The sequence below is a fragment of the Rhipicephalus sanguineus genome, chromosome 6 (assembly GCF_013339695.2).
Source record: "Rhipicephalus sanguineus isolate Rsan-2018 chromosome 6, BIME_Rsan_1.4, whole genome shotgun sequence".
NCBI classification, from domain to species: Eukaryota; Metazoa; Arthropoda; class Arachnida; order Ixodida; family Ixodidae; genus Rhipicephalus; species Rhipicephalus sanguineus.
The window spans coordinates 165,616,128-165,643,560 of NC_051181.1; the positions used below are offsets into that span (position 1 = coordinate 165,616,128).

Here is a 27,433-nt window from a genome sequence, read left to right on the forward strand (position 1 = left end):
CTCAGAGATGAGCTGGCTCAAGGCCAGCACAATGCTCGAGATGGGGGTAAGGGGAGGCACCTCGATCCCCACATTTTGTACGACAGAAGCACAAATTCCACAAGGCATCCAGACCCTCTCTAACAATTCAGCCTTTACTGGCTGCCCAGACACTCCCCACCTTGTTGCACACACATGTCACCTGTAGAAAACTGACTGTAGAGCGGGGAGGCAAAGACAAGGTTGCAGGTGCACACTCCATTCTCCTTTATTCTTGTAAAACTGAACTGATGACGTATCTGTTTTGTGATCTCTAAAGTCCTTTCGAAACACCACCAATATGGAAGCACTGCTCACCAAGAGAATATAAAACATTTTTATTTGCACTTTACATATGCTTGTCAGAGATGTCTCTACATGATACAGTGGAACCCCAGTTATGCAACTTTGAGGGGAGCACAATACCGCCATAAAATCGAAAAATTAAGAATACTGGCAGTGACACTTTGGGCATGCACATAAGACACTACCAAGAACTCTACCGAAGTAATGATAGGAAAAAAAATTTAATCCAACCACGGCTCCAGTGGCCTCATTTGGGGGAGGGATGCAGTGACTCGAGGACTGCTCCAATGTCTCCATGCTTGACTTCAAGCAGCTGACGCAGCCAACCGCCCTCATTGTTGAATCCCATGGCCAGCATCTGGCCCAAGGCAATGTCCACTGCATTACCAAATGTTCCACAACATGGCTAGAACCAGCACAAATATGTGCAAAACACACAGCAGCAACATGGCTAGAACCATACAAACTTAGCCCATGCCAAAGCACACTTTCTTTAACGACTCCTGTAAAGAGACATCCGTGTGATGGTGCAAAATGTGTTGCACACTTCAATGTCCTCCTGCCTTGAGTGAAGCAGCAAGCATGCTACTCTTGACTAAAGGTGTTGGAAACGTCCTGTCATGGACCTATAAATGGCAAAAACAAATGACTATTTGGTGCAATCTATCTGCCATTACAAATCACCGGGTCTCCACATGCAAAGCTACCGGCGACCGACAATGCTTTCTTTCTATAAGCCATGCGTGTAGTAAAGTGAGATCTTGTTACTACAAATGCAACATTAAACAACTTTTTAGATTAAACTTTTTTTTCATTTGCACACCAACGTATCATAAAGCACTACAAATATATAGCACTGCACCGCCAACTTTTGTATGTCTTCTAAGGTAACATCATTCACTTACTGAAATGTTCGTGCACCATATTTTTGGTTGTTATGTAATGAAGACAGACTAAGCAAGCAAAATGTTGGTGGTACTTATTCAACCTGGATTTTGACTGCTTGGCGTTCCTTGATTATCCATGTCAATCACGCGTGGAGGTGCTGGACGTGCTTTTTGAACAATTACACCTCGCTACCGATTGTCTTCCCAGAAAGAAAAAGGTACCCCAAAAAAGCCTCAAAATAAAAGCATGCACATTTACATAAAATAAAGCCAGCCTTTCCTGCCACTGCAATGGCCTTAAAGGGACACTAAAGCAAATAACAACTTATGTCAGAGTGAAAGGTCAATGTATGAGAGTGTCTCAAAAGGTCAACAGCATCAACAACAGTGCTCTAGTACAATCAACTGCCGATTTTTCGGACGCACGATCTTCCCAACATGCTCGAAAATTCGGACGCTTTCGCGGCACCGTCACCAGTCCCATAGACGTCAATGTATAAGAACGTCCGAAATTTCAGACGCTGAAACTTTTCGGCGTCCAATTTTTCGGACTTTCTGCCCAAATTGCGGGTCCAAAAGGCATTAAGACCCCACCTCTGCCGTGTCTATCATCTCGTAGGTTCGAACCAGCGCTTTCGCGAGTTGATCTGTTTGCTACAGTAGCAGAGTCCGAAAGGCAGCTTTGCCGCAATGCCGAAGTGTTATGGGGTGAAGCAGACCAGAAATTCAAAGGGGCCGCTATCAAAGTGCCGTGGGGAAATGTCGTTGCAGAAAAGCAGCGGAAATGCATGGAGGCGTGATGGCGGCAGGCGGCAAACGCGCCAGTATGACTTAATCGCTGACAACCCTTACGATAAGCATCTTAAGTTAACTGCTCGGTAGTGCATGTGGCCTAGCGCAGTTGCATGCGTGCTGCACGCATTCAAAAAGCCAGAACCCAAACGCGCCGCGCCGCCATTCGTGCTGCCTCTTTGTGTGAGACCACTAAGTGCGCCGCACAGATGCGTTGCCTTTATGAACGAACGAAACCAGCTCGCCATTGCCGTGCCCGTGTGCGGTCAGGAACGGAGTGGGCATCACGAACCATTTCATGACAAATGCGTGCTTACGGTGCAGCAACAGTACAGTGACGGCGTCAGCTTATTTGGCGATGTGCTGCTCACAACTAGAAACGATAGGCTTCACACGGCAGCAAATGCTGCGTATCGGCGGAGATTCGGCGATGTGTGTGCGAGTTTTTACGTGCGCACAAGCATTGGGGAAAGCCGGACGAGTCGTCCGCTCGTCCGAGTCGTCCGCTCGTCCGCCACAGTCTTTGTGTTCCGCGTCATCGTTTCCAAACGCTCCATGCGAGAGAGCAGTAATCTATTCTGCGCTTTGCTGGTATCAGCGGTGCTCATCACGAGACACAAATTTGCAAGTGGCGGTTGGCACGTAGTTAAGCGGGATGCGCGGCAGGTACTGAATGTATTTGCGAGAGCCTGAGTGTGCACCAAAATGCTTGATAAGTGTACTGGGAGGCATTAAAGCTATTTCGGACGTGGCTGTGGCGATTTGACCACTTGAGCGGAATAAAAAAGCACAAATTCATTTTTTCGGACAGCTCGATTTTTTGGACAATTTCGCGGTCCCTAGGGAGTAAGAACTATCGGACGTTGACTGTAATCGAGAAATTAAGGTAAATGTAACACACGATGTGCACCACGAGTGGGACATTTTGGAAATGATCCCGATGACTTCAAAGAGTCCCGAGTATAATTAACCACTACTAATCAAACTAGCTGCAATAAAAAAAAGAACCTTCCGTGCATCACAAGACATAATAAAATGCTGCTTGTTTGTTTCTGTTTGATTCATGGAAAAAAGAACCTCTTGGCGCTCCCATGGGAAACGGCGCGAGTGGTTCAAAAGTTCCGCTTTCGCCGAGCTGCGCGTCTCAGTGGTAGTTTCAGTATCGCGTACTGCTGCGTGTGCTTGGCTCTCACTATTTTTGCCCTGTCGATACTCTACTTCTGCTGCAGCTGGCCAAGCTAAGCTCAGTTACAGTGAACTATACAGTTTTGGAGTGGCCCGTGGCTGCGTCTTGGCAAGCTTGACGGCCGCTGTTGCGCAAGAAACCGTAGCTTCGGCGACCGGGCAGTAAAGGCGGGCAACGTTGGGCACCGCAACTGCAACGTCAGAAGGTCCGTTCGGGTGATTTGAAGTGCGCTAACGCCATGCAGACTACTAAAACGTGATTTTCTTTCAAAATAAGCATTTCCTTGACATGAAACAAGCCCTACGAGGTTTCTGCAACGCTATTGCAACAATCAACGTCGACTTAATATTTGCCTTTAGTGTCCCTTTAACGTCATGCGTTCCTGGCTGCCTTTCCAAACATGAATGACTGTCCTATCATGATCCCATAGTGCCCTGTGAAACGTAAGCTGTGGGTGCAAGAAAAGACGTACAATGGTGAGCCAGGCAGGATGCTGGAAATGCTAGCCCTCTTACAGCAATGATGGGAAGAGGCATTCATATGAAAAGCCCACACTTGGGTGTGGGCTTTTCTTACAAAAGACAACAAGGGTCTGAAAAGCAGTAACCGGTGCGATAGTTGGTGCGACATTCTAGGAGGACCGCCAATGAATAACTACACCAACAAAAGCAACCTGTGTACCCTTGTTCCGTCTGTCGGTGAGGTTATTCGTTGACAATTCTCTGCTCTTGACCCTAGACTGAGCTGCAAAAGTCAGCTTCACAACACAGTGGCGATGTCTGCAACATATCTCAAAGAAACATACCACGAGTGAAAGGGGCCACTGTCACAGGGCTCCCAATACAGTCGAACCCCTTTATAAGAGACAGTGATGTAAGAGACAAGGGGTATAAGAGACACCAGTGTGCCAACAATTGAAACATGGGTTGAGCAGAAAATGAGAACATGGTACCCTGCTTATAAAAGACACCTCACATAAGGGACAAGAATTGCTCCCCAGTGCTTGTCTCTTACAAAGGGGTTCAACTGTAGTACATGTGAGCACAAAGATGCCTATCAAGTTTACTGGCATCAGACCAAACTTTGCTCTCACCAGGGTTGTCTCCAGCCTGAGCAGCCAGGCTCACGGGACGAGGGAGGTCATCACCCAGATGGGAGTCCCGCAGTGCATTCAATAGAGTCCAGCCAGAGGGCACCTCAACCTCCTGCATCAGAGTGGTTTCCCAGAATGCCGTGCTAAAGTATTTACAGTAAAAGCTCGTTTATTCGACACTCGATGATTTGGAAATTCGAATAATTCAGGCGTGTCCTCTGGTCTCAGCCAGCATATGCGTTGTTTAAGGGGCCCCTAAACCACCCAGGCGTGCAAGTCTTCAACAAGCATGTAGCCACAAGAATTTTTTGATATGTTGCCATGCAGTAATACCTTGTTCACTCGAAGTAGTAAAAACCAGAAAAAATTTCGAAATAAGCAAAGTTGCGCAAATTCCATTGAGAAGTCCAGTTCTATCTAAAAACATTATCACTAATGACGAGTTTCTTAACGGGAGCGCCTAATTCGCTCTTTGTTAAGGTTTTAAAGAAAAATGACATACCAGAGCTATCAACCAGCCGTGTTTTTCGGCACTGCCTTTTTACTGAGTGCAGAAAGACCTAGTAAGGCTGGTCTGCCTCTCAGTAACACTTGCATTTTGCAAAGCTTTCTCGAGTTACTTAACACATCGCATGTGGCGATCGTCCGCGCCGTTGCACTCAACTTTATTTAGTTTATTTCGCATCAAGCAAAGCATGTTTCTTGTTTCGGCTGATGTCGTCACTCCTTGAGTAGCTGCGTCGACACTGCCGCGATCACCGTGCGTGACGCCACATTGTTTCGCTTAAGAAAATGGTCAAAGCAGCCGATGTTGCAGGAGAGATCGGTGTAGCCCACCGTTAAGTCCAGAGAATTGGCCTTCTCTAAGGGGCTCCTCTCGCACGATGCAGCCACACAATCAGCGCCATTTTGATGTCCAGAAACTTCGAGCCTCGAATCTGCTTCTTTGATAAGGGCGATCTTTCTTTGCAGCATCAGTGACTTGCTTTGCTTTGGCGGCGTTATCCTCACCACATCGCACAGCCAATGAAAAAAAACACGGTTGATCCCTCCGTCATAGGAATCGGAATAACACGAAAGTAAAGCGTGCCCTTACAGAAGTAACTGAATGCTTACTGTACATTGATATAAGAGAGTTTGCACAATGTATATTGATGTCTGGCAGCTAATGGTGCCTTTTAACGTGTATGCACCCACTTTGATGATTGGTGGTACATCTCCATCCCGACGACTAACGTCCATGTTAAATGATTAAACAAACCCTTGTGGTAGCTGTAGTAGTTAACGGTGAAAGCGTAATCAGAGAACGAGGTGTGATAGCCAGAAGAGCGTCGCATATTGGACGCAGAACTTGGTCGCCATCCCGCGGCATGTTAAAATGTGATTGAAAACCACGGCCGGACTAGAGGGAAACGCAAAGCGCGTCCTGCCACCCCAGTAGCCCGGCCGCGATTTTTCTCAGGGCGAGCGCGTGAGCATGGAACGCGGTGTTACAGCTAGGTGAGGTAGGCGCGCGTCGCAGAGCAATTTTGGTTTGTATTAGCGTGATGCTGAGCGAGGCCGACGCTTTTACGACGCTTGGGCAAAGGTCGCCACCTCGCGGTATGTTAATGCATTGACAAAATTCAACTTCTATTGAAAACGCGCCGAATGGGACGGACGCGTAACGCGTTGCAGGTGCTAGTCGTGGAGGCCACAGCAATGACAAATTACTTTACCTTACCGCCCCCAGAAGTCACCACCACCCAGCCGACCGGGAGAGTGGTAGATATAAAAGGCGCGTTCGTAAGGCATCCAGAGTGCCCGGCATCTGTTGTCGCGGACCGAGCGGTCGTGGGTTCGATGCCCGTTGCCAGTACCTTTTTTTCTTTGCCATCCGATTGTGTATATTTTTTCGATGTCGTTTCCGTGATGGAAATACGTCACTGAAGTCTTGGTGAACCCCGGCATAAAACACTTTCGTGTTAAAATCCGTGCCAACATGCCTTGCGTAAATAAAATACTTTTGCAGGGCCTGCCTCTGTGCACGTCTACAGCGTGACATGATGTGACACAGGGTTGCTTGACAAAGTTGTTATGCCGCTAGGTTCCGACTTGACATTCGGGAACAGTGTCAGCTTTGTCATAAGTGCGCCGGCCTCATGCGAACCTTATGAAACGTACGAAATTTGCCGCTTGTATCTCGTGAAACGGTTCGGCAGCGAAGCTTTTGTTCCACTCTCAGTCAAGATTTCGAGATAATGAAAGTGGGCACCGAAATACTTCGAGTAAAAGGCAATAAATATATTGCACCTATGGAAAATCGTTCGGTACCGTGGAAAATTTCAACTTAGCTGATTTTTCGAGACATTCGAGTTTGAGTTAACGAGGGTATTACTGTAATTGCGAAGTTGCACATGTTTGATGATCCGCTTTTTCCTGCGCTATGCTCCGTTCGTCGGCTCGTCTCTCCTCCTGGCAGAGTGCTCCTTCTCACATGTGAGGAGGAAGAGCGGTGAGTGCGCGTACAAGCAAGCATATAACAGGTTCTTTTTGTGGATGACATTATCCAACACGAATGTTGACATCAAAGCCAATGCTGGGGATACCGAAAGGGCCGGAGAGGACACTGGATTATTTGTTATTTACTGGTGCATCCGCAGCCCATAGCACTTTCGCGTTCAGCATTGTTGACCGTGATGGCCTTCTGAACTCTATGCACGCATTTACTGGAAATGTTAAAAAAGCATCAGAGGTGGTTTAGCAGCCCTTTAAGTGTCTGGTAGTGGCACTCACACATGTTTATATGCCCTCCTTGAGTTGGCACTGTGTTTTGCATGCTGCCGAAGTGGATTTCGGAGGTCACATAGAAAGAAGGTCACCGTGAAATCCCGAGCAAGCCCTCCCCCCCCCCTACGGTGAAAGATAATCCAAGTAAGGTGGATAATTGGGCAAGTTGGTAAATCTTCATCTTAACACAGTGCACACACACGAACACAGCGCTCGTGTCGTCGTTTCCTTATTCTTCTGTGTTCGTGTGTGTGTGCGCTGTGTTAAGATGAAGATAATCCAACAAGATTTGGAGGGGGGGCCTTGCTTGGTCAAGGATCAGAATTCAAGGTGGTGGCGGAAGAGCCACTAAGAATAAAGAATGCACCCCCGTGCTTCTAACGAAATACTTTATTGAATAAGTGTTCGTTAAATGTTTTTATTTCCCCTCGAGGGGCGAATAATAATGGCAGGAACGAAGGGTGGTGTGCACTTGCACGGTCATTGGTGTATATTTCAAATCTCCCAAAAAAGGGAGGGGGGCGCTTGCTTGGGATTTTACGGTAGTTGAGATCTGCTCCGCGAGGTGCCGCGACAATTCCAGCTGCTCACAATGTTTCAATGAACTCAATTAATTTTCATTAATTATGCTGACAGTTATTTGGACCTTTAAGTAAAGCTATGCCCTGATATTGTATTGCCACACACGTTTCTTGCTTTATTTTGGTTATTCGGGTCTCACCCGCAAAAACTGTTAGCAATGCTTGGCGCAGACCGCACCGCAATGTTTGGGAAGCTTCGTGATTGTTTGAGATCATTCTGTTAAGATTACATGCAGGATGTGAATAGTCGAGTTTATTCGAGAGCTTGTGTGAGCACCAGTGATAACGTTGGAAGGTTTGATGACTGATGTCTAAAAGATGACGCATTCCACCGATCAGATTACTTGATGGCTGACGACTGTTCTCGTCGCCATCAGTGCACAGTGTGAATTGCTTGTACAGTAGACTCCCGTTAAGACGAACTCGTAGGGACCGCGGTCATCTGTTCGTCTTATCAGGAGTTCGGCTTATCAGAAGTGCCCCCATAAAGAGACATGCTAACATGCCAACTGCATCCAAATATGTTACTTGAAAACACTGACTGGAGTAGTCTTACAATGGGGGCAAAAAGACAAGAAAAAGCATTTATTTGGCTCATCTAGGTAAAAACTATGCCTTCAAGCAGAGTATTTACATGAATCGTACGAGCACCTGATTTCGCGGGTTCAAAAATTTAAAAATTCATTAAGATACTGCTACCATTTTAATGATAAAACTGTAGTATGCTCATATGTTGACGATTACAAAAAAAGAAAGAGAGGGAGAGAAGCACAATTTTCTTTCAAATAATGTAAATTTGTTGTCCTGGCAGTTCCTTTTCTTCTGTGAGCCTGTTTTGCTGGCTCTAAGATCACTTCTGGACACGCCTCGGTCGCATGCTGTTGCCTTGACAAAGTCATGATACGCTGAGTTGCTTAAAAGAAAGTCTGCAAGGTTTTATTCGAGGTCCGGATATTTTCTCGTTTTCGGCCCGTCGTAATTTTTCCTGATCGACGTGCAGCTGAAGATATCCCATTGTGCTACTCACGGTCACCAGCCTCGCGCACACGAAAAAGACGACGCAGCTATATTCAGTGTACAAAACAGCCTCCCCTTGTCGTGCATTTCCATAATCAAAATGGCTCTTCACAATTTGCACTTCACTGGGAACAGATACAACGCACACAGGTCCTACACCAACCAACGCGAACCGACCACAAAATGTGGCCGACATTGTGTGATGGCAATGACAATGCATCTGATCCCTCTGGCAAACGGTACTCGATTGTAATGCACACACAATTTTTGTTTCCGTTGTCGCTTTTTCTTTATTTATTTTTCCTTCACTCCCCTTGCTTTTGTCCCTCAGACCACAGTGGAGGGGTCCCAAGCTCCTGTGTTTTTCTGTTTCCTTTGTACTTCAGCTGGCAAACCGGAAGGGGAATACAAAAAGACGGGGTTGTAAATGCCCCTACTCTTTTTGTTGCTTTCTTTGCTGTCAAAGGCCCCACCTCCCCCACTTTGCTCTAGGAAGCGCTTTTTCCTTTTTGCTTTTTCTTGGTCGCCTGAATGTCCCACCAAGACTGCAGTGATCGTTTCGCAGAATCGCCAGCGTTGTCGATCACCGCGAAAGTTCGTCTTAACAGAAGAGTACAGTTGGGCGGCGAATTTCTTTTTTGCATTGAGTCTATGGGAAACCAAACAAACGGTTCTCTGTTGTTCGGCATAAGCGAGAATTCGTCTTAACAGAGTTCGTCTTAACGGGAGTTCACTGTACTTTTACTTTCCACTTGCCGGGCGCAAGTTCACCCAAATTAAGAGTTCCATATTTCCCAGTCTTGCTGCAGTCTTCTTCACCGTCACAACCACATGACAATATGTATCCAATATAACACTTAACTCGAACCAGAAGCATCAATTTTTACTTTTAACAGACTTTTTCTGAATATTGGAAAAAGTGGCAGCACTTGGAGGAGAAACAAAAGTGCCACTCAAAATGCAGCTAAATGCAGTTGAGCCACCCACCGCTGCAGGCTCAGAAGCCCTGGGTGCTTCCTCCTGGGCTTCCCCACTGTTGGTCTCGGCCATTGTGAATGGTCCCCCCAGCACACTGCTGTTGGCCACTGCTTGAACAGGTCTCTGTGGCTCTGCAGCATGGCTCTCGCCAGTGGCCGCTGATGTGTCCATGGGCTCTGTGGCACTGTCCTTCTTGGGCTGCTGCTCTGGTGGTGGTGAAGTGTTGCTGGCCATGTCGTTCAGCACATCGACTGTGATGCCTGCAGCAGTTGCAGCAGTAGTGAGCAAATTTGACCATTCTAGGGACAATCAGTCTTAAAAGGCACACCGCACAAATCACAGAAAGCGAAAAAGGGTGAAATTTTATAGCGCAATCAGCAAAGGTCAGAAACTTCCTCATACTGACTGGCACAAACAAAAGAACTTTGTAGCTGCTATGTTTTCTTTTTTATGCTGCTATGTTATTTTTTACCAGTCCCAGCGTAGCTCCCATACGACCCAATGCATGGGGGAACCTGCTGTTACATTGCAACTGAAGGGTAGTATGACACATCACAACACAACCTCCATCCTGCCCCCATGCACATAAAACTACTAGCATATAAATCGCTCGTCAGATTGAGTACGCATCCACCAATTGGAGCCCGCAACGGTCCTACCTTGCCTCTGCCCTGGAAGCAGTCCATTCCACCTATCATCACCAAGTCTTTGGAAGCACAATCCGGCTTCTCTAATCTCTCTCTTCACCATCGCATTGCCACGCTGTCTTTATTATAGAAATTTCTTGCAGTGATCTCGGCCATCCGCCTTACATCGTTCCCCTTACCCTCACTGCGGCAGACATGAACCTCAAGTGTCATGCCCTACGTGTCCACACCACTCCATTTTCCTATTCATTTTTTTCCCATGCAGCATCAGATTGGAACGGCCTTTCCCACAACATTGCCGCTATCCCTATTCTCATAGGCATATGCAGGATCACTCTTCAGGGGGGCTGAAGGTTCATCGCAGCACCCCCCTACCCTATTAAGTCAATGCATTCGGCAGACTGTTGCTGGAGGTGCCTTGTCACACCATTTTCTTGAGAGTCATCATGGTGGTCGTGCAAATGTCCTGCGAGTGCTTATTTTTTACCCACCTCCAACAGTCGTTGCCAATGGAATTGAACAGATTTCTGTGGATGGCTCACCTCCGCCATTCTACCTGTCAATGAGATCACGGATGTCTGTGCAGAGAGATCAAGTTTAGGAACAGCTAGATCAGGGCCCTATTCTCAGATTTTGGAAGTAGTTTCACTTTTTCAAGGTGTTCAGCCGTACACTCGCCGCAGTGGCCTATGCTGACCGGGCACTGTGCCAACCATGCAAGAACATTATCACTTGGAGCTGCCTACACACACGGCAATAACCTTGCAAAAAGTGAAAGTACTGCCACGGGTGGTCACTTGAAAACACCACAGTAGGCGCTGATGCCACTGTCTGCATCAGTCATAGAGGCACTAATATTATTTCGCAGAAATGCAAGTTCTGATGATGGCAAGGGCCATATGCTGCTGCTACAGGTGCTTGAACAATGCCTTGTTCTGAATGGCCATGAAAAAAAAAAGCACCAGCTGCATGGTTTCTTTTCAGCGAAAGCCCCCCAATTTAAAATTGCGTGCATTTAACTGAGACTCATTTCTCCATTTTTCTCACTTCTCAACTATTGCGTTTCCTGGCTTTTAGCATTCCCAATTCCTCATGGTCCCTTGAAAAAGGTATCACTGTTGGTACTACAATAAACTAGCACAGTTTTAACACACCAGCCACTTTGGGAAAGGTTTCCATCATGACTGCTTACCGTATTTACTCAATTCTAACGCTCTCTCAAATCTAACACGCAACCTTAACACACCAACCCCTCTGGCAAAGGCTTTCATCTGGACGCCCGCCGACGCCTGTTCTAACGGGAGTTTCACCTCCTAAATATTTCTTCCTCCATGGCCCAGGTTCATTTCTTTCGCTTGACGTCAACAAGGATATCTGCTGCCCGTTTGTTCCCTGACCCATTCTGCCGTCCTCCGGTCTCTTAATGTTACGCCAATCATTCTTCGTTCCATTGTACACTGTGTAGCACTCAACATTTTCTCTAGTTGCTTTGTTATCCTCCATGTTTCAGCCACATATGTTAGAACTAGCAGTATGCAATGATTGTATACTTTTCACTTTAATGACAGTGGCAGATTTACCGTAAGCACTACTAGTTCGGACGTAATGAGAAATAGACTAACAATGAGGAATTTGGCCAAAGCTTTGATAAAGAGACTTTGCCAGGGCTCTATATTATTGCTGCCACATGGAAGACAAGTCCCCTAGTCGAAATGTTGGCAACCACATCAATCTTCCCAGAGTTTGATCTCGTTTAGTTCAGACACAGTATCCCAGCAATGTTTTATTATTACTTAAACACACCATTTGCACTAGTCGCAGAGCGATTACCGTGGCTGATTTCATCAGAAGGCCCCAAGTGGCTCAGTGCATGCCGAGCTGATGAGCCCATGTTTGCTTGTGACTCAAGTTGAAAGGCAAAATGATGGCACATATAGCAGTTCCTCCATCCACAGCTGCCTGATAGGAGCTTTGTAGTGCTGGCATTTGGGAGTTGATGGAATAACACCTCATAGCTTTCCCACCTGGTGCAGGATGGCCGGGAAGAATACCCTCGAGAATGCACTGTTCCTCAGATACCAGAACAGCTCGTCAAGCAAGCAGAAGCAGCTTTGCTGGCACACATCCAATGGTTCTTAACATGGCCATTGTTCATATTGTCGATAAAGGAGCTCACCAAGAGGTTCAAGAAAGTTGGCCACAGTGTCTCCAATGCCACGCAGGATCTCTTGGTACTGCTGTTTCTGGTCTGGCCTGTGTGCCATGCGATGGGAACCTCCTTGGACTGGGCAGCCTCCTCTTCGAGGGTTGCCACAATGGCGCCACAAGCGCTTCCAGCCAGGAAATGACCACACAGGACGCTGAAAAACAAGGGCACTACTTAAAGGGGCCCTTCGTTATGCAATGGAACTTGTTGCATGCCCAATAGAAAGCATTCTCCGACAAAATTTTTCCGAAGTGGTTCATTACAAGCAGAGATAAAAATTATTTTGAAATGGCGCACAACCATGATGTGAGAAGGCGAGCTTGCCACTTGCCATCTCACCATCGCAATCCAAACTCCTTCCTGGCATTCTCCCATACCGGAGGATCACAAGATCTTCCTTTCCCTGGAGTTTATGCTGCAGTAGAGAGCCTCGATGCCTTCCTTGCCCCCTGCTCCATGCGGCAGGTGAGGAAGACATCGAGGCCCTCTTTGCTGCGCGTCGCAGCACCTTCATCAACGTAGACACACTCGGTGTTGTATGTTATTGCCCCATCTTAGAGCATGGCACCCACAAGGAGAAAGGCAAACGATGTTCAGTTTGAAATTTGAACTCTTTCTGCAGCACGTAGCAATGCAACTCTAGACACGATTGTGAGCGTGCAATGTCAGCATTGCACTTGCCAGCTCAAAATGGCCCGACTTGATGAGAGGCCCATTTACCAGAATAACAACAATGCATTCAATCATAGGTTTGATGGTACATGTCTTAACACCAGTACTAGTTTCAAAATTTGTTGCAAGTGTTGCAAGTGGCTGTGCATTGAGTAATTACTGGTTTCAATTTATAAATTGCAATGTGCCTCCTAAAGTAGCAACCAATTTATGAAGTTGACTAGTGAAATTTGCTTTATGAGAAATTTCAGTTACTTGCAATATTAATGTCTGCCTTTACAAGCAATCCATCTCAGAGATTGAAGCTGTGCTATCTACCACAGGACTATGTATACAACCTATTCTAAAACACGTCTTACACATATACGGGCAGAATCCTACTCCACAAATGCTCAATGTCTTCACATAAAATACAGAAAAGAAGGGACACTACACAGTATTTGTTGCAGTGCTATGGGTTACGTATACAACCTTGTGGGGATTCGAGGCACACCCGTAGCCTTTCCGCGGGGATTTGCCGTCTGCTAACCCATTTTCTCCCCGTTCCCTCCCGCAGCAGCAACGTGGCGCCATCTTGCGCCATGCGCCGCCGAGTTCTCGTGGTGGTGCTGTACGTGATCTCGGAACTCGCGAGATTCAGTGCACGCTGGGACGGATCTCTCTCTTGCTCCTGGGCCAGCGAACGGTGAGGTCACGTTTTCCTTGCACTCCGACGTCCCCTTTGGGAATCGCCGGACTGTAGCCTGCCTGGGTGCCTTGGCATCCTTGGCGGGAGTGTCTACCGTTGCGCTAGCTTCTGTTCCGTACACTAAGCCAAAGGCGGTGCCAAGTGTTCATGCGTGGTCGTACCATGCTGAGCCGCACTTGCCGGAGGCCCATGTGTGCGGAGATTTGTCCTAACTCCCACGACCAGGCCCAGTGGTCATCGCGATAGTGTGCAGCATAGCCGCTCAGTACCGTTTCCAGAGCGGCGTGTCAAAGCTTGCCATTGCGAGCTGCGACATGCTTCGCGGAACCCCTTTGTGTATTCCGTCCGCCTGCGGGGGCCCTTTGCTCCCTGTGTCCCGGGAGTGGACGTTGTGCTTCGTTTGGGTGCCGCCGAAAAGCAAATAAAGTGTTTGTGTGTTGTATTTGATTGAACACTGTGTTTCTGTCGCGCGGCGTTCGGCGCCCTCGTTAGCTGAACGCGCGCTGAGCGGTGCGCGTACGTAAGCAGGCAACGGCACACGCGGCCCTGTGGCTCGCTAAGCCTGAACCCGCGGTGGTTTCTACTCCGGTGAGTTTTGAGGCTACCACAACCTACTCTAAAGCACATCTTACACATACACAGCGCGTCTACTAAATTTCGCAACTGGCGTCATCGAAAATTAATGCAGAAGTGATTTGCCCCGATTGGCTGTTAATCTTCAATATATGATCCTCCTTGTTGTATACAAGCAATAGCACGGCTGTACAGTTTCTGGATTCCTTTCTGAAAGTCCTGTTGCCCGACAGAGTTGAGTTCCTTCATCACTACCCTTTGGATGTTCGAAAGTGAGTCGAAATGTTTTCCTTTCAATGTCATTTTGACTTTTGGAAAAAGAAAATAGTCCACCGGGGCATGGTCAGGTGAATAAGGTGGATGGTTGAAACACGTCACCTGTTTCTTTGCCAAAAAACACGTCACCTGTTTCTTTGCCAAAAATGTCTGTACTTCAATTCTGTGGCACGGTGCATTCATGCAACTAGAAGCAGTCACGCGAATGAACGATTGCCGGCTAGAACCGTTGCATTCTCTGCAGCAAGCGTGCTAAAATGTCTTTGTACGTTGTACCATTGACAGTTTGTCCTCCTAAAATTAATTCTTTATGCATAACACCTCACCAGTCAAAAAGCACCGCAAGCATTGTCTTCACACGCGACTTCTGGATGCGAAGTTTTTTATGGTTGTGGGGAATCCTTCCCCACCCATGCCCCCAGGCTTGATTGTCTCTTCATAGCAGGATCGTATGCATGGAAGAGTTATTCATCACCAGTTATAATTTTTTAAACCATTCTAGGTCTTTTTTGGCCAGTTGAACCAACTCTTGACACGAAGATACCCGGTATTCTTTTTGCTCAGTTATCAGACTGGGAGGCACAAATTTGGATCAAATCTTCCTCTTTTCTAGATCTTGTTCCACAATCTTCCTGACAGTATCCTTGCTTATGTTTAGGTCCTTCACTATCATCCTCAGGGACTGACAGCAGTTTTCAGACAGCCTTTCCCGACTTTTTCAGCATTTTCATCAGTTCAAACGATTATCGGACGGCCAGGCCTAAGGTCGTCCCGTGACCGCCTTCGACCCTCAAGAAGCCGTCGATACCATGCAAAAATGTTCACTTGAGAAAGAGCATCATTGTTGCAAGCAGTCTGAATCATGTCCATGGTCTCTGTGGCTGTTTTGCCAAGTTCTACGCAAAACTTCATGGCTTCTCTCTGCTCCACTTTGCTATCCATGATGAACAAACGAAACACTGTTCACTGAAATCACTGTAACTACAAAATTCCGACCACAACTTCGCGAATTCTTCGCACAATGTACAGCACACTCTCCACTAAAGGCTACAGACAATAACCGCTTGGTGTCTTCATTGGCTATCTTGCAGCGTTGCCAGTCTCGAAACTTAGTAGACACACTGTGTATACAGGCAGAATCCTACTCCACAAATGCTCCATGTCTTCACATAAAATACAGAAAATCAGTATACGTTGCAGTGCACACATGTATAGAGATGCTGGCATGGACAGAAGGGCAGAACACCAAATCTTAGAAACGAGACAAAATTGAGCTAGTTGGTCATCATAATAGATTGTAGGGTGCGCAAACAGGGATGTATGAGAAGAGCACAAGACAGCACCAAATCCTACTTCAATCGGCCGTTACCCTCCAGGTTTGTGTGCGGACTGTGCTAAATGATTAGCAAGTTGTCTCCAGCTGAGCACTGCATAAATTAGCGCCCCTGCACCTTTCTATGGGAGTGACGGTAGAGTGATAGGACAGCACTGCAATGAGAAAACATGCTCTAAAGATAAGTGCATTGTCCACTGAAACATTTCCTGATAACCTTCACTTTCCGTCAGAATCGCTAGCCCCATCGTACAGGTCGCTCACCACTTCGTCATCTTGCTCACACAAGTGGTCGCCCTCGCTGCCGTCCAGCGCATTTGCAATTCCAGTCTTCTTAAAACTCTTTGCGATCAAATCAGCTGGCAGCGAGCGCCATGCGTTCAAGATTCAGGAGCACACCAGCTCGACGGACGGCCTTTTAATCTTGCCGGTCGGCGTCAGGGACAGTCGGCGTCAGGGTTGGCCCATGGAGGGCACATCCATGGGCCATCCAGACTGTATACAACTGGTGCACACTGTCTTTGAACGGCTTGTTTCACACAAACATCAAGGGGCTGCAGCACCGAAGTGAGTCGACCTGAAATGATGGCAATCTTGATGCGCAGCTCCTTCAGTTCCCCGGCATAAGCTTTCTCCCAGGTGGCCGCGAAAACTGTCGAGCACAAGGAGAGACGGGAGAAGCAGGGCGCCAGGGCACCGCCTCCAGACTGTCCAGACCCAATCAGCCAACATCCATCCTTTCTCTTGGGCTCGCACATGTATGCCTGCTGGGAAGCTGGCACGGTTTTCCGTTTGAAGATAACGTATGGTGGCAACTTTCTGCCATCTGGCGTGATAGCCAGCATTACCGTGAAACACTGCTTCTCAATGCCTGTCGTTTTAACAAACACGCTGCACGCTCCTCTCTCATTGACCGTCCTGCTCATTGGCATGTCGAAACTGATGGCCGTCTGGTCCGCGTTCCCGATTTGCGAGAGAAAAAATTCTTGGTCCCACCGCAGGCGTATCACGAACTAGTGAAAGTCCACTACCTTTTTTTCGTAGCAATGAGGCAGTCGCTGACAGAGTGATTGTGCCTCAAGCACAGTCTGTTGCGCCACATAAAGCGTGTCGTCCACCCATTAGTCGCTTTGAAAGCGGTGGTCGCGAGGCCATGCTTCGTGGCTGTGTCTCGCACAAAAAGCATGCTCTCTTTAAATTTATGAATATTTATTAGACCAGCTGAAACTTTTCCTGTGTACAGAAAACACTCGACTGGTTCCATGCTTAGGTGTTAAGCATGGAGGATTAATGCTCAGGCAGTGTGCCTTGGCACCATTATCAACTGTTAAACGTTGTTAAACTGCGCGAAAAGACCAGGACAAGCAAGAAAACACAGAGAACACCACAAGTGCAGAGCTATGTGGTGTTCTCTGCGCTTGTAGTGTTCTCTGTGTTTTCTTGCTTATGTCCTCGTCTTTTCGCGCAGTTTAAAACAACGTCTAACAGCAATGAACTGACTAGCCCGCCCGCCAGAACGTATTACTCCAGTACAGTCGCCGACCGTTTATTCGGACTCGGCGGGAACCACCGAAAAGTCCGAATAATCGGGAGTCCGAAAAAAAGGATTCACCAGACAAAAGCACTTTTATTGGCCCGGCGCCCGGAAAAAACTTGTCAGTGCGTGTCTCTAGACATGTATGCTTACGCGCGACCAAGTCGGCCTGTATTTCAGCCAATGTTTGACCAACCCTGCGGCTCGGCAATAGCACTGCAACAGCCCACGCTAAATATGCATTTGATGGGGAGGTGCGTCATCACGGCAGTCACAGTCCACATGCGCTGGTTCGAGTACCTGACGGATGATCTCATCGCCCAACTCGGCGAAAACTCCCAAGCAACTTTCACCTGGTGAATATGTAGTCGCCGCTTTTTTCGCCATCGTCAGGGCCTCGTAGTTGCCGCGTTTCTTTAGTTCCGACGACGCACATGGAACGGGCGGCATCGGAGCAACACCTCTCACGCCAAGCAACAAGGGAGTGAGACAAAGCTCGGGACGCAGATCAGGCCTAGTCACAGAAACATCTGACAACGCAAATCCTCACACGCCAAAAGGAAACGACGTTGGGCTAGTTGATGTTGCAGCGCTTCTGTTGTCGTACTCTCTTTGTCCGAATTAGGATCCGCGTCGTACTCGTACGCGCTGTCATTCGCCTCAAACGCCGCACCGAGCCGATTCCAATCTTGGCTTGGCCTGCTGTTTGGCCGTGGTAGCCGGTCAATGGATACTTGACTGGCTAAAGCCAAAAGGCAGCCGTTACATGTAGCCAAACAAACATAGCCTTCGAGATTGGTAATTTCCGCATGGATTTTTGACACTGGCACGATCTCCAGTTATAGCCAGTGCAACATTTTAGTGCTGGCAACGTAGCAAAAATATTGTAAACATTGCTGACAGCTTGTCAAGGCGTTCAACGTCGCACTCGACCAGCCAGCTGGAGTCCGAAAAATCGAACGGCGGGCTGTGGGGCATCCGAATTTTCGGTCGTGAGTTTACATTACTTCAATAGGACGAGTGGCGGTGCCGCGAAGGTGTCCGAATAAACGAGCATGTCCGAATTTTCAGCGTCCGAATAAACGGTCGGCGACTGTATTATCAAGCAAGCACTGCAAATTCTGTCCTAAGCACTACCAATGTCATCCTATTTCACTCATCTAAATTACAAGCGCTCAACTATGTTGACAAGGAAAACTTTCTGCCACCAACTTGCACTGGTTTTTGTAGCTTCATGCTACATCTGGATGGATGGCTCCTTTTCATGACCCTGAGTAACAACACGAGCACATTTGCACTCATGCTGGCGCACAGCTTCGTGCCTCAAATTCAAGATGTACTGCTAAGCTAATTTTACGTGGAGATCCCAAAGGGCTGTACCTTCGTGTTGTCACACAAGAGATGCAACACCTCAGGGAGGAAGCAAGAAACTTACAATGCCAGGGTTGACAAGCTTGAGCAAGTCATGCTCCTCGTGCACCTTCCTTCCATGGCATGGCCCACAGAGGTCGTAGTTTTCACACTGCAGGCACTTGTAACGCACGCCACGAATCTCCTGGTCACAAACGTCACAAACAACTCCAGCGTGAAGCCCCTGCGTCGATGTGCTGGGAACAGCTCCACCTCGCTTCGTCTGGTCAGTGATGGTCACAGAAATCCTCAACAGGCCATCTTTCATGTTCTGCACAGCCTGCGCCAGTTCTGCATCACTGGACATGACAATCTCGTCTCCCTCTGAATCTGCAATAAACCAATGCAGTGCCTTTCAATACAAGAAGGAATCAGTACAAGCAGCACTGCATACACCGACAACAATTCTCTATTATACGGATCACAGCACGTATAGGGCATGAAAAGAGCGATTGGGCATCAATCTCTTTTTTTTTTTTCAGCACCCAATAAAATAAGTAGCCTATATCGAAAAGCGAACTGTGGCAATTTTGTGTGAGAAATATGCACCAAGGAGCACACAAAACCATTTGTTCATAGGTGAGAATGAAGTGGTCTATGAGATTCCATTATGTTATAGACTCGTAGTACGTGGGACAGAACTGTCTCAATGATTGCCTCCGTGTAAATTATTATATTTTAAACACAAATGCAAAATGACACTAATGGTTTCAGAGGGCCACCATGAGGTGATTTGCGATAAATCTCTGCAAGAGGTGATTGACCAGTGGCATTACTGGGAAAGAATGAAATGCATTCCCTCACGTCATCTGATCAGGTCTTGAAGGCTGTAACTTCAGTTCCTGTGCACCAATTTTTATAATTCTTTTTGTGCTTGCCAACAGTATTCAATACCACACACACTCTACTGCAACAGAAGGCGTTAAAAAAAAAACCCCTTTGCAGCACCCTTTTCATGTCTTGTTAAGTAATTCAACTAAGTAACAGGCTATTGCATGACATGCTTGCAAAACAAATGCCGTGCCATCAGGCCCACATGCAGACTACTTTCAGTCTGCAATTTAAAAATTAGCAACTTCTGAAAAACTTCAGCTCGAGCCATATGTAAACTGCAAGAGTGACGTTATCTGGGACATGATATTGTACACGCTCTATGATCGAATGGAATGTAAGGTCACGAATGAAAAGGAGCAAACAGCGAGGTGAAGGCGAAGCCCCCCCAGAAGAATGCGTCACATTTTGATTGTCTGCTGGGGGACCGCAACTTAATATCAATATTTGGGGGCATTTGCTTTTCAAAGTTTGAAATGGAAGAGTGCGATGTAACAATTTATTTGTGTTAATGTCTTCATTGGGTGCTAGGTGGTGGTGCCACAATTTGAAGAGACGTTTGTGGGGGTGCTGGTCATTCCCCTGTAAAGTCGTTCGCGCCTCGTGGAGCATGCGCGTCTCGCATATTAGTTGCAGTTAGGTTTAATGGGCACCGAGTGCGAGGTGGCACTGTGCTCGCGCAATGTAGGCTTAGTGCGGTGGCAGCGGCAGCGCCGCCTGGCGGAAGAGAGGTTAGGCCGGCACGCAGAAAACAGCAGTGAGGCTCTTTGGGGTTTGGCGGGTGCATGGGGACGATACTGCGGCTCGTTTCCCGTGGACCTCTTGTAGTGAGTCGAACGTAGGTGACGCCGCATTCGAGGTACCTTGTGTATGCGTTATGTTGCTTGGGTTTGTTATGTTTTTCATGTATTGTATTGGCATTGTAAGGTTACTTAGCGTGTTACTAGTTATGTATTAGATTCAGCTGGCGAACTCGTCCTTTGTAAAAGCGTTTAATAAATGTACACATGTTTGTTGCCCGACAGCGTGACTGTCTCCGTGTGTTTCAAGAGAGGCCTATCTTCAGACCCCACACATTTGGTGGTGGTGCCTGGTGGCCATTTTCACAAATTGTTCGTGCAGGATTGGATTAAGGCAGACACAAAGCAGGCTAATTCACTTCTCCGGCCCGAGCGCTTACGTTTTCATCAAATTGAAGTCATCTGGAGACCACTGTGTAGCTCTTGTATCGGACGGAATGGCGTCTCCATCCGTTCTTTGCCTAGCAGACAACAAAATGACTGACAGCACTAAATCTTCCGGTTACTGTTCTCACATCTGACTGTCAGACGTGTACGCAGGAGCCTCGACCAATCCCGTGTAGTGCGATAGAATGTTCTATCACAGAACGTGTACAAGGTCGCGCCCCTGGGCAACAATTAATCAATTTTAATCAAGCCTTTAGTATATAAGAGAACGGTTTAAGACTTAGCGACTGCTGTCACAAAGTAAGATCTAAAAATGAATGCACACGTTCACAACTTTAAAGGGGTACTGACACCTTTTTTCGAAGGCGAGTTTAATCTGCCATACATATCTCCTATATGCAGAGATGGCTCTGAGCAAGTGTGAAGCTCAGCAAATGCTGATAAGATATTTTAATTTGATATTAATGTCAATTTTTCCACGGCGCACCTACTGACATCGACACTAGCTTGACGTCAGGCTACAGTACAAATTCTGGTGACTTCACGCAGCAGTATGGCTTGTTGTGATGACGTTAGGTACCAAAACTTCCAAGATGGCCGCTTGTACGTCATCAAAACTTCCAAAATGGCTGCTCGTGCGTGGAAACGTCACTCCATATTGTGCGAGCACGTGACGAGAAGCTCATACCGTGTTGTGACGTCAGGGTACAGTAGGAACCGAAACTAGCTTTTAAAAACATACTGTAATTACTTTTTCAGGGCACACTCACGCTTAGCGCTACCTTTTCTAGGCACTTGAGGGCTTGAACTTTCATTTGGCGCAAAAAAACGACAACTGAAAATATTCGTGTCAGTACCCCTTTAATAGGACAGACAACTGCTCAGAACATGAATTGAGATAACCCCACAAATGGAAAGATTGGTTATCTTATTGGCTAAAAGAAACCCTGTTTTTCTCATTAAAAGTGGATTTATATTTTTATTTCTTCACAAAAGTCGCAAAAAATGACGGCTGGCACCCTATGCATAAAAAAAACGGATGCATATGATGACTATCATGCAACCTTTTACTCATATACGCGGTTAACAGTTTCTACCATATGATCCCTCTCATGTGAGCTTTAACGGGTGTACGCGGTTAATGGTTTCTATATTAGTGTTGAAATACAATACACTTTTTTATTATAATCTCATCTAACTTAAAAGATAGGCTTTAAAAGATAAGAAAAGCACCGCCTTTGTTTGACGTAAGATCTGATGCTCATGAGTGGCAGCAAGTTGTTAGCTGAGGGACTGGCGGCACCTGCCAACAAGTTGAAGAAGTACCAGGAGCGCCTGGCTCACGAGTTGGTAAAGGTACTTCACGTGATGACGAGCATTCGGAAAACTTAATTCTACCTGCTTCTTATGTTCAAAAATGAGTGAAAATGTCAAAATGAAGGAGGTTAAGCATACAGTCGCACTCATTCCTGTGAAAGCAGGTCGTTGAGCGTAATGACCAGTTTGCGAGGAGGGCTACTGGCATCGCTATAGCTTCTCAGCATTGCTGGAGGAGGAACCTTTTTTTTAGAGGCTTCTCAGACCGAAAAATTCTGCTTACACAATATCGACGTGCTTTTGGAATCAACCACTGCAGGTTTAACCACTACCGAGGGGAAGTTTTTCGTTGCACCATAAAAAACTGGGTCGAGAAAAATGGGTTGTCAGTCCCTTTAATAAAAACAAGATACCACTCTGTAAACTTTACTGATGCCTAAAGTAGATGAAACTAGGAGAGCTTGGATACAGGACTTCTCACATACAGTAGATTCTGTGCAAATGGTAAAATAATACATTTTGCCCACTTATCAGATGTATTTACAGAACACGGTGCTTTCAATTTCCTTTTAATTTACTAATGTCCAGAAACCACCCTGCAAGGCACTTGTCAATGTACGTACCCCTCCAGGAAAGAGTGAACTGCCTGTTGCCAGCCAAGGCTGGAAAGGCAGACTGGATTCTCTCGTGAAGAGTGTGATAGTCCCGCAGGTCCTCGATGACAAATCGGCGGATCTCTCCATCTTCCAGATAAGCCTTGATCGTCACTGCCATGATGCACACCTGCAATTAACACCCAACTACTGGCTAAAGTAAGCTTTTACCTTAACCCACGACACCTTGCGATCACCTTCTGAGTGAACCCCTATTCTTAGCAATAAAAGCTAGCTTTACATGGCTGAAGAACATGCGAGCTGCTCACAAAGGTTATTGAAGCATGGCAACCTAGATGGCTGTACAAAGTCATGAAATCTGCCCCTGTATAAACGCTAAGAGTTTACTAAAACTACAAAATGAGTATGAGAAGTAAGGTGAGCTACGTACGTAAAATAGACTGTGATAACAGCTGAAACAAAACTTGGTAGCAGTAGCTCTTTGGTAGGTGGCACTAATGACCTAAGACAGGATTGACAGCCACATGATACAATACAGTGGTAGCAGCATTCGAGGAATTGCTGAACGACTTCCAGGATGTCCGCATGTTCAAAAACTCTAAAACCGACTTCCTGTCAAAAATAGGGTCCTTTCCAAGAATCAATGAAAAGGGATGAATTACCTTTCTTGAAGATTCAGCTTTCATGCAAGACATGGAGGGCAGTCTATAGTTGGCCATATTTACCCCAATTAAGAAGTTCATTAACGGTAAACACTGTGCAATATATGGCTCACCTATTCAAGTAAACAAAAAATTAGCTCAGTCTGACATATTTTTGTTGGTGGCCAGTTTCCAATGTGTTCTTTAATAAGGTGAAGCTAATTTGAAGTTCCTGCGTAAAAATGGCTTTAGGTCTAAGGAAGAAAATGCTATAGAAGAGTAGCTAGCTTTTGCTGCAGTACATGTGGCCATCTCATCTGCGAGCACGTTGCCTTAATTATCATCATCAGCCTGATTAAGGCCTCTCCCAATAATCTTCAATTTGCATGAGCTGATTCCGTTTTGTTCCTGCGAATTTCTTAATTTCCACACTGCACAAAACTCCCGCGCCAGCCTCAGCTGCATTTTCCATCTCTCGACATCCATTCTGCTCTCTCCCTATCTCTCAATATTATCCATAGAAGTAAGCAATGCGAAAAGCAAGACGACACACACAGGGAGGAATGACAAGAACAAGCGCTGACTTTCAACTAAGCTTTTTTAATCAGAAGTAAAACATATATACATCACACCGCCGAACGGTGCATGCACAAGAAAAATTTTTAGACCATTTTTTTCTTCCCTCGCTCAAAAACCAAAGCACACACATGACACATGCTTCATGTTATTCCAAGATATGAAATTTCCTTGTCATGTTGTGTCACCGATGCCTGACTGACACATGATGGTGACAGTTTGGAGATGTGTGCGGCCTCAACAAGTTCACATGCTTTCTGGCTTTTGTGTTTGTACAAAATGGATGTAGAACCAAAAACAGGAGTACACCTAAAATGGCGGCAATGCAGTGATAAATGTGAACTTGCCGGGCCTTTCAAGGAATTGTAATGCTCCATTAATCGCACATTAAGGCACCTCCCTGTCTGCCCCACATAAACGCGGTTACATGACACAGGGATTGTGCATTGAATAAACGCTGGAGCAGCTTTGTCCACGATGTTTATTCAGAAGCAGGGCATCTAGATTTCATAGAAACTGGGATTTAAAGCGGATGAGACATCTTCAAAGAGAAGAGCTTCTTTCTTTTTCTTTCATACCTTTTCAGTGCTCTTTCTTGTTACCTATGCCATTTTTTTCTCCTTTTACCTCTTACTTTTGTACTTTTTTTAAACCTTTTGTCGCATGTTTAGCGAACATGCACTTGTGAATATTTACTAATTCCCATGCAAACAGGTGCTTGGACGAAGAAGGACAAGATCGGAGAGAGCCGAAAATCCTTGAGTGCAACACAAACGTCGCCTGGGGAACTGCTTCAAAATGGAGATGCCTTATCACTACAGTGTTCGGTTGTCACAAACACGGCACTCGAAAAAGTAGTTTTTTATGTCCGCCTGTTTTTCTGCACAGCGATTGACCGTGACGTCGTCTGGGTTGCCACCTTACTACCAGAAAAAAAAAAAAAAAACCGGCTATTCGGGGCAGGGGGAGTACTGTACAAGTTTTAAGATAGATTTACCAGCGCAAAAAGACGAAACAGTTAAGAATGTGTTTGTGTGTTCCTTAAGTGTTTCGTCTTTTTGCGCTGGTAAATCTATCTTAATCATGAACCAACTCGCTCAAGCAGCAGTTTTAGCACTGTACAAGTGGTTGAATTTATGCTGAAAAAAAAAAAAAAAAGACGTCATGTTCACTTATTGACACGCAATGTCATCTATTGTAACATTGTTTGCCGAATCAGAAGTCAAAATAATGTACATGTACAAAAAAAAGCTAACCAACCACTCTGTTGGCATAAAAATAAATGCCGTCTACATATGTGCTGTCCATTTGGGACGCAAAGGTCCAGCAATTATGTCGTCCTCGGCCAGGAGTACGCTCTCGTTCTCAGGGGCCGATCTCTAATTTTTCGGAACAGATATTGACGTAATTTTCACTGCTTCGTAGGCGGAGAATTTACGCTCATGATGCAAGCACGTAACCACTGATGTTGATTTCCCGATCTAGTTAAATTATCGGTATAACTGGAAGGGTCCATTATTACCTCCGAGTCTTTAGGGGCACAATATAGAAATTGATTGAAAATTGCCTGAGAGTTTTGGTGCCGGAATATCTGGTATTTTCGAATTTGCTGAATTCACGCTTATAAAAAGAAATAATAATCGCGATGGAATGGCCAATAAACCGGCCAATGATGGCCGGTCTTAGGGTCCGTCGTACACAGGCCCAAAGCCATCGACACGACAGCAAACGACTGCGTGCTAACTGCGCAAATCAAGACACCACACAAGAGATCGAGCGCCGTTTCTCTCTCATTGTCTGCGTCCAGATATGCGCATTTAGCAGTAAGCCAGTAGAACATCTAGAAGCAGACGAGCTTATACTGAGCTTAAATTGGGTTAGATATGGACGACGACGAACTGTGTCGCGCACGGGAAGCGAAAGCTGAAGCAAGGCCTAAAAGATGCTTACTTGAGGTTTGCGACGACGTCCAAGATGTAGTACTCCAAAGCGACGGCGGGTGCTCCTCGGTGGTTTATATGGTATATATATGCTCGCTCTCAAATGACTTGCACTAGTTCAAATGTTCTCGACGATTCTATCGGCTACTTCCCTATGCCCCGCTTGGCCCCACTGCAAGGAGTCACCATTTTGTTAGTAAACATTGGTCCTTTCTCGTCATGTGATCAGTTTCCTTGCTGTGATTGGTCAAGAGCACTCGTCAAAGGGCATAGAGGAGGGGAGGAAGCATTCATACGATGAGTGCGAGGAGCACGTAGCGGAGAGAAAGAGTGGGCGATGATTTCATCTCGGTGTTGCACGAGAGAATGTAATCGGAGTTGTCGGAGTCGCGAATGTGACTCACTACTGGTTGAACGCTGATGCAACGTCGCACTTTGGTTCGCGATGGAACAGGACAAAGCTCCTGTTCACGTTTGCCCAAGCTTTTCTCTCTCATCAGATCCTGCTGACAAGGGAAACATAAAAATCGACGCGGTTTATGCCATACGGATGTACACACACCCCACCTTACACCTTTCTTAGCTCACGGTCACGAAACTTCGTGGCAGCGGTAGCTTACCATTGTTCATTTTGAAGTTTTTCGAAGAAATTCTGCTGGCGACCCTGATGTGCACGACATATACGTTGTAACTACGAAATGGTGCACGCCATTCTCTTTCCAATGTACTTAATTGTATTTATGGACCGGTCATCTGCATGACTTGAAGAAACACGTCGGGTTTTCTTTCAAAATAGACCATATTGAAGCCTTGGAAATGTGCAGTGGGTCGTCCTCCCAGCACCCTCTAGTGGGTCGCTCTCTTCGGCTCCTTTCGGAGAGAACACAGCTCGTGCAGAGAGTCGGTCCCCGTCTTGATCGACTGTCGCTGTCGTGCATCGTCACCGAGTGCCCGCCAATAAGCGTCTTTACAATTTGGCGGAGAGTGCTGTGCCCTTTAAAGGGACACTAAAGGCAAATATTAAGTCGACGTTGATTGTTGAAATAGCGGTCCAGAAACCTCGTAGTGCTACCTTTATGCTAAGAAAGTGGTTATTTTGAAATAAAATCACGTTTTAGTGGTCCGCTTCGCGTTAGCGCACTTCAAATCACCCGCCTGAAAGTGGTATTTCGCACGTCACTGTTGCCGTGCCCAACTCGCGAAGCGAGGGCGAAGCCACGATTAGTTTTCCGTGCCCGAAGGGCGCTGAGGGCCTTCACTGAGCAACAGGAAACTAATGTAGTCACAAAACCAGCGAGTTTCTATGTTGAAACCTCGAAGCATAGCGTCAGTGACACGGTATTCACGGACTTCTCGACGCA

At 46.5% G+C, this 27,433-nt stretch overlaps 1 protein-coding gene across 1 annotated transcript; it reads right to left on the reverse strand.

Annotated features, from left to right (window-relative positions):
* Positions 1-332: 332 nt before the first annotated feature.
* Positions 333-26,313, reverse strand: LOC119396996 (sequestosome-1). Its single transcript, XM_037664403.1, has 7 exons — positions 26,083-26,313; positions 22,925-23,084; positions 18,992-19,296; positions 12,451-12,634; positions 9,637-9,887; positions 4,283-4,394; positions 333-702 (listed from the first exon to the last, which is right to left on the reverse strand). The coding sequence occupies exons 2-7, from the start codon at positions 23,073-23,075 to the stop codon at positions 572-574; spliced, it is 1,134 nt and encodes a 377-aa protein (XP_037520331.1). The 5' UTR covers positions 23,076-23,084; positions 26,083-26,313; the 3' UTR covers positions 333-571.
* Positions 26,314-27,433: the final 1,120 nt, after the last annotated feature.

Coding starts and splice junctions, on each gene's coding strand:
- LOC119396996 (XM_037664403.1), bottom strand. CDS start 23,075: ATGGCAGTGACGATCAAGGCTTATCTGGAAGATGGAGAGATCCGCCGA. Junction 9,888..12,450: donor CAACTTTCTTGAACCTCTTG/GTGAGCTCCTTT, acceptor CAACTGCTGCAG/GCATCACAGTCGATGTGCTG. Junction 4,395..9,636: donor GGGCTTCTGAGCCTGCAGCG/GTGGGTGGCTCA, acceptor ACTCTGATGCAG/GAGGTTGAGGTGCCCTCTGG.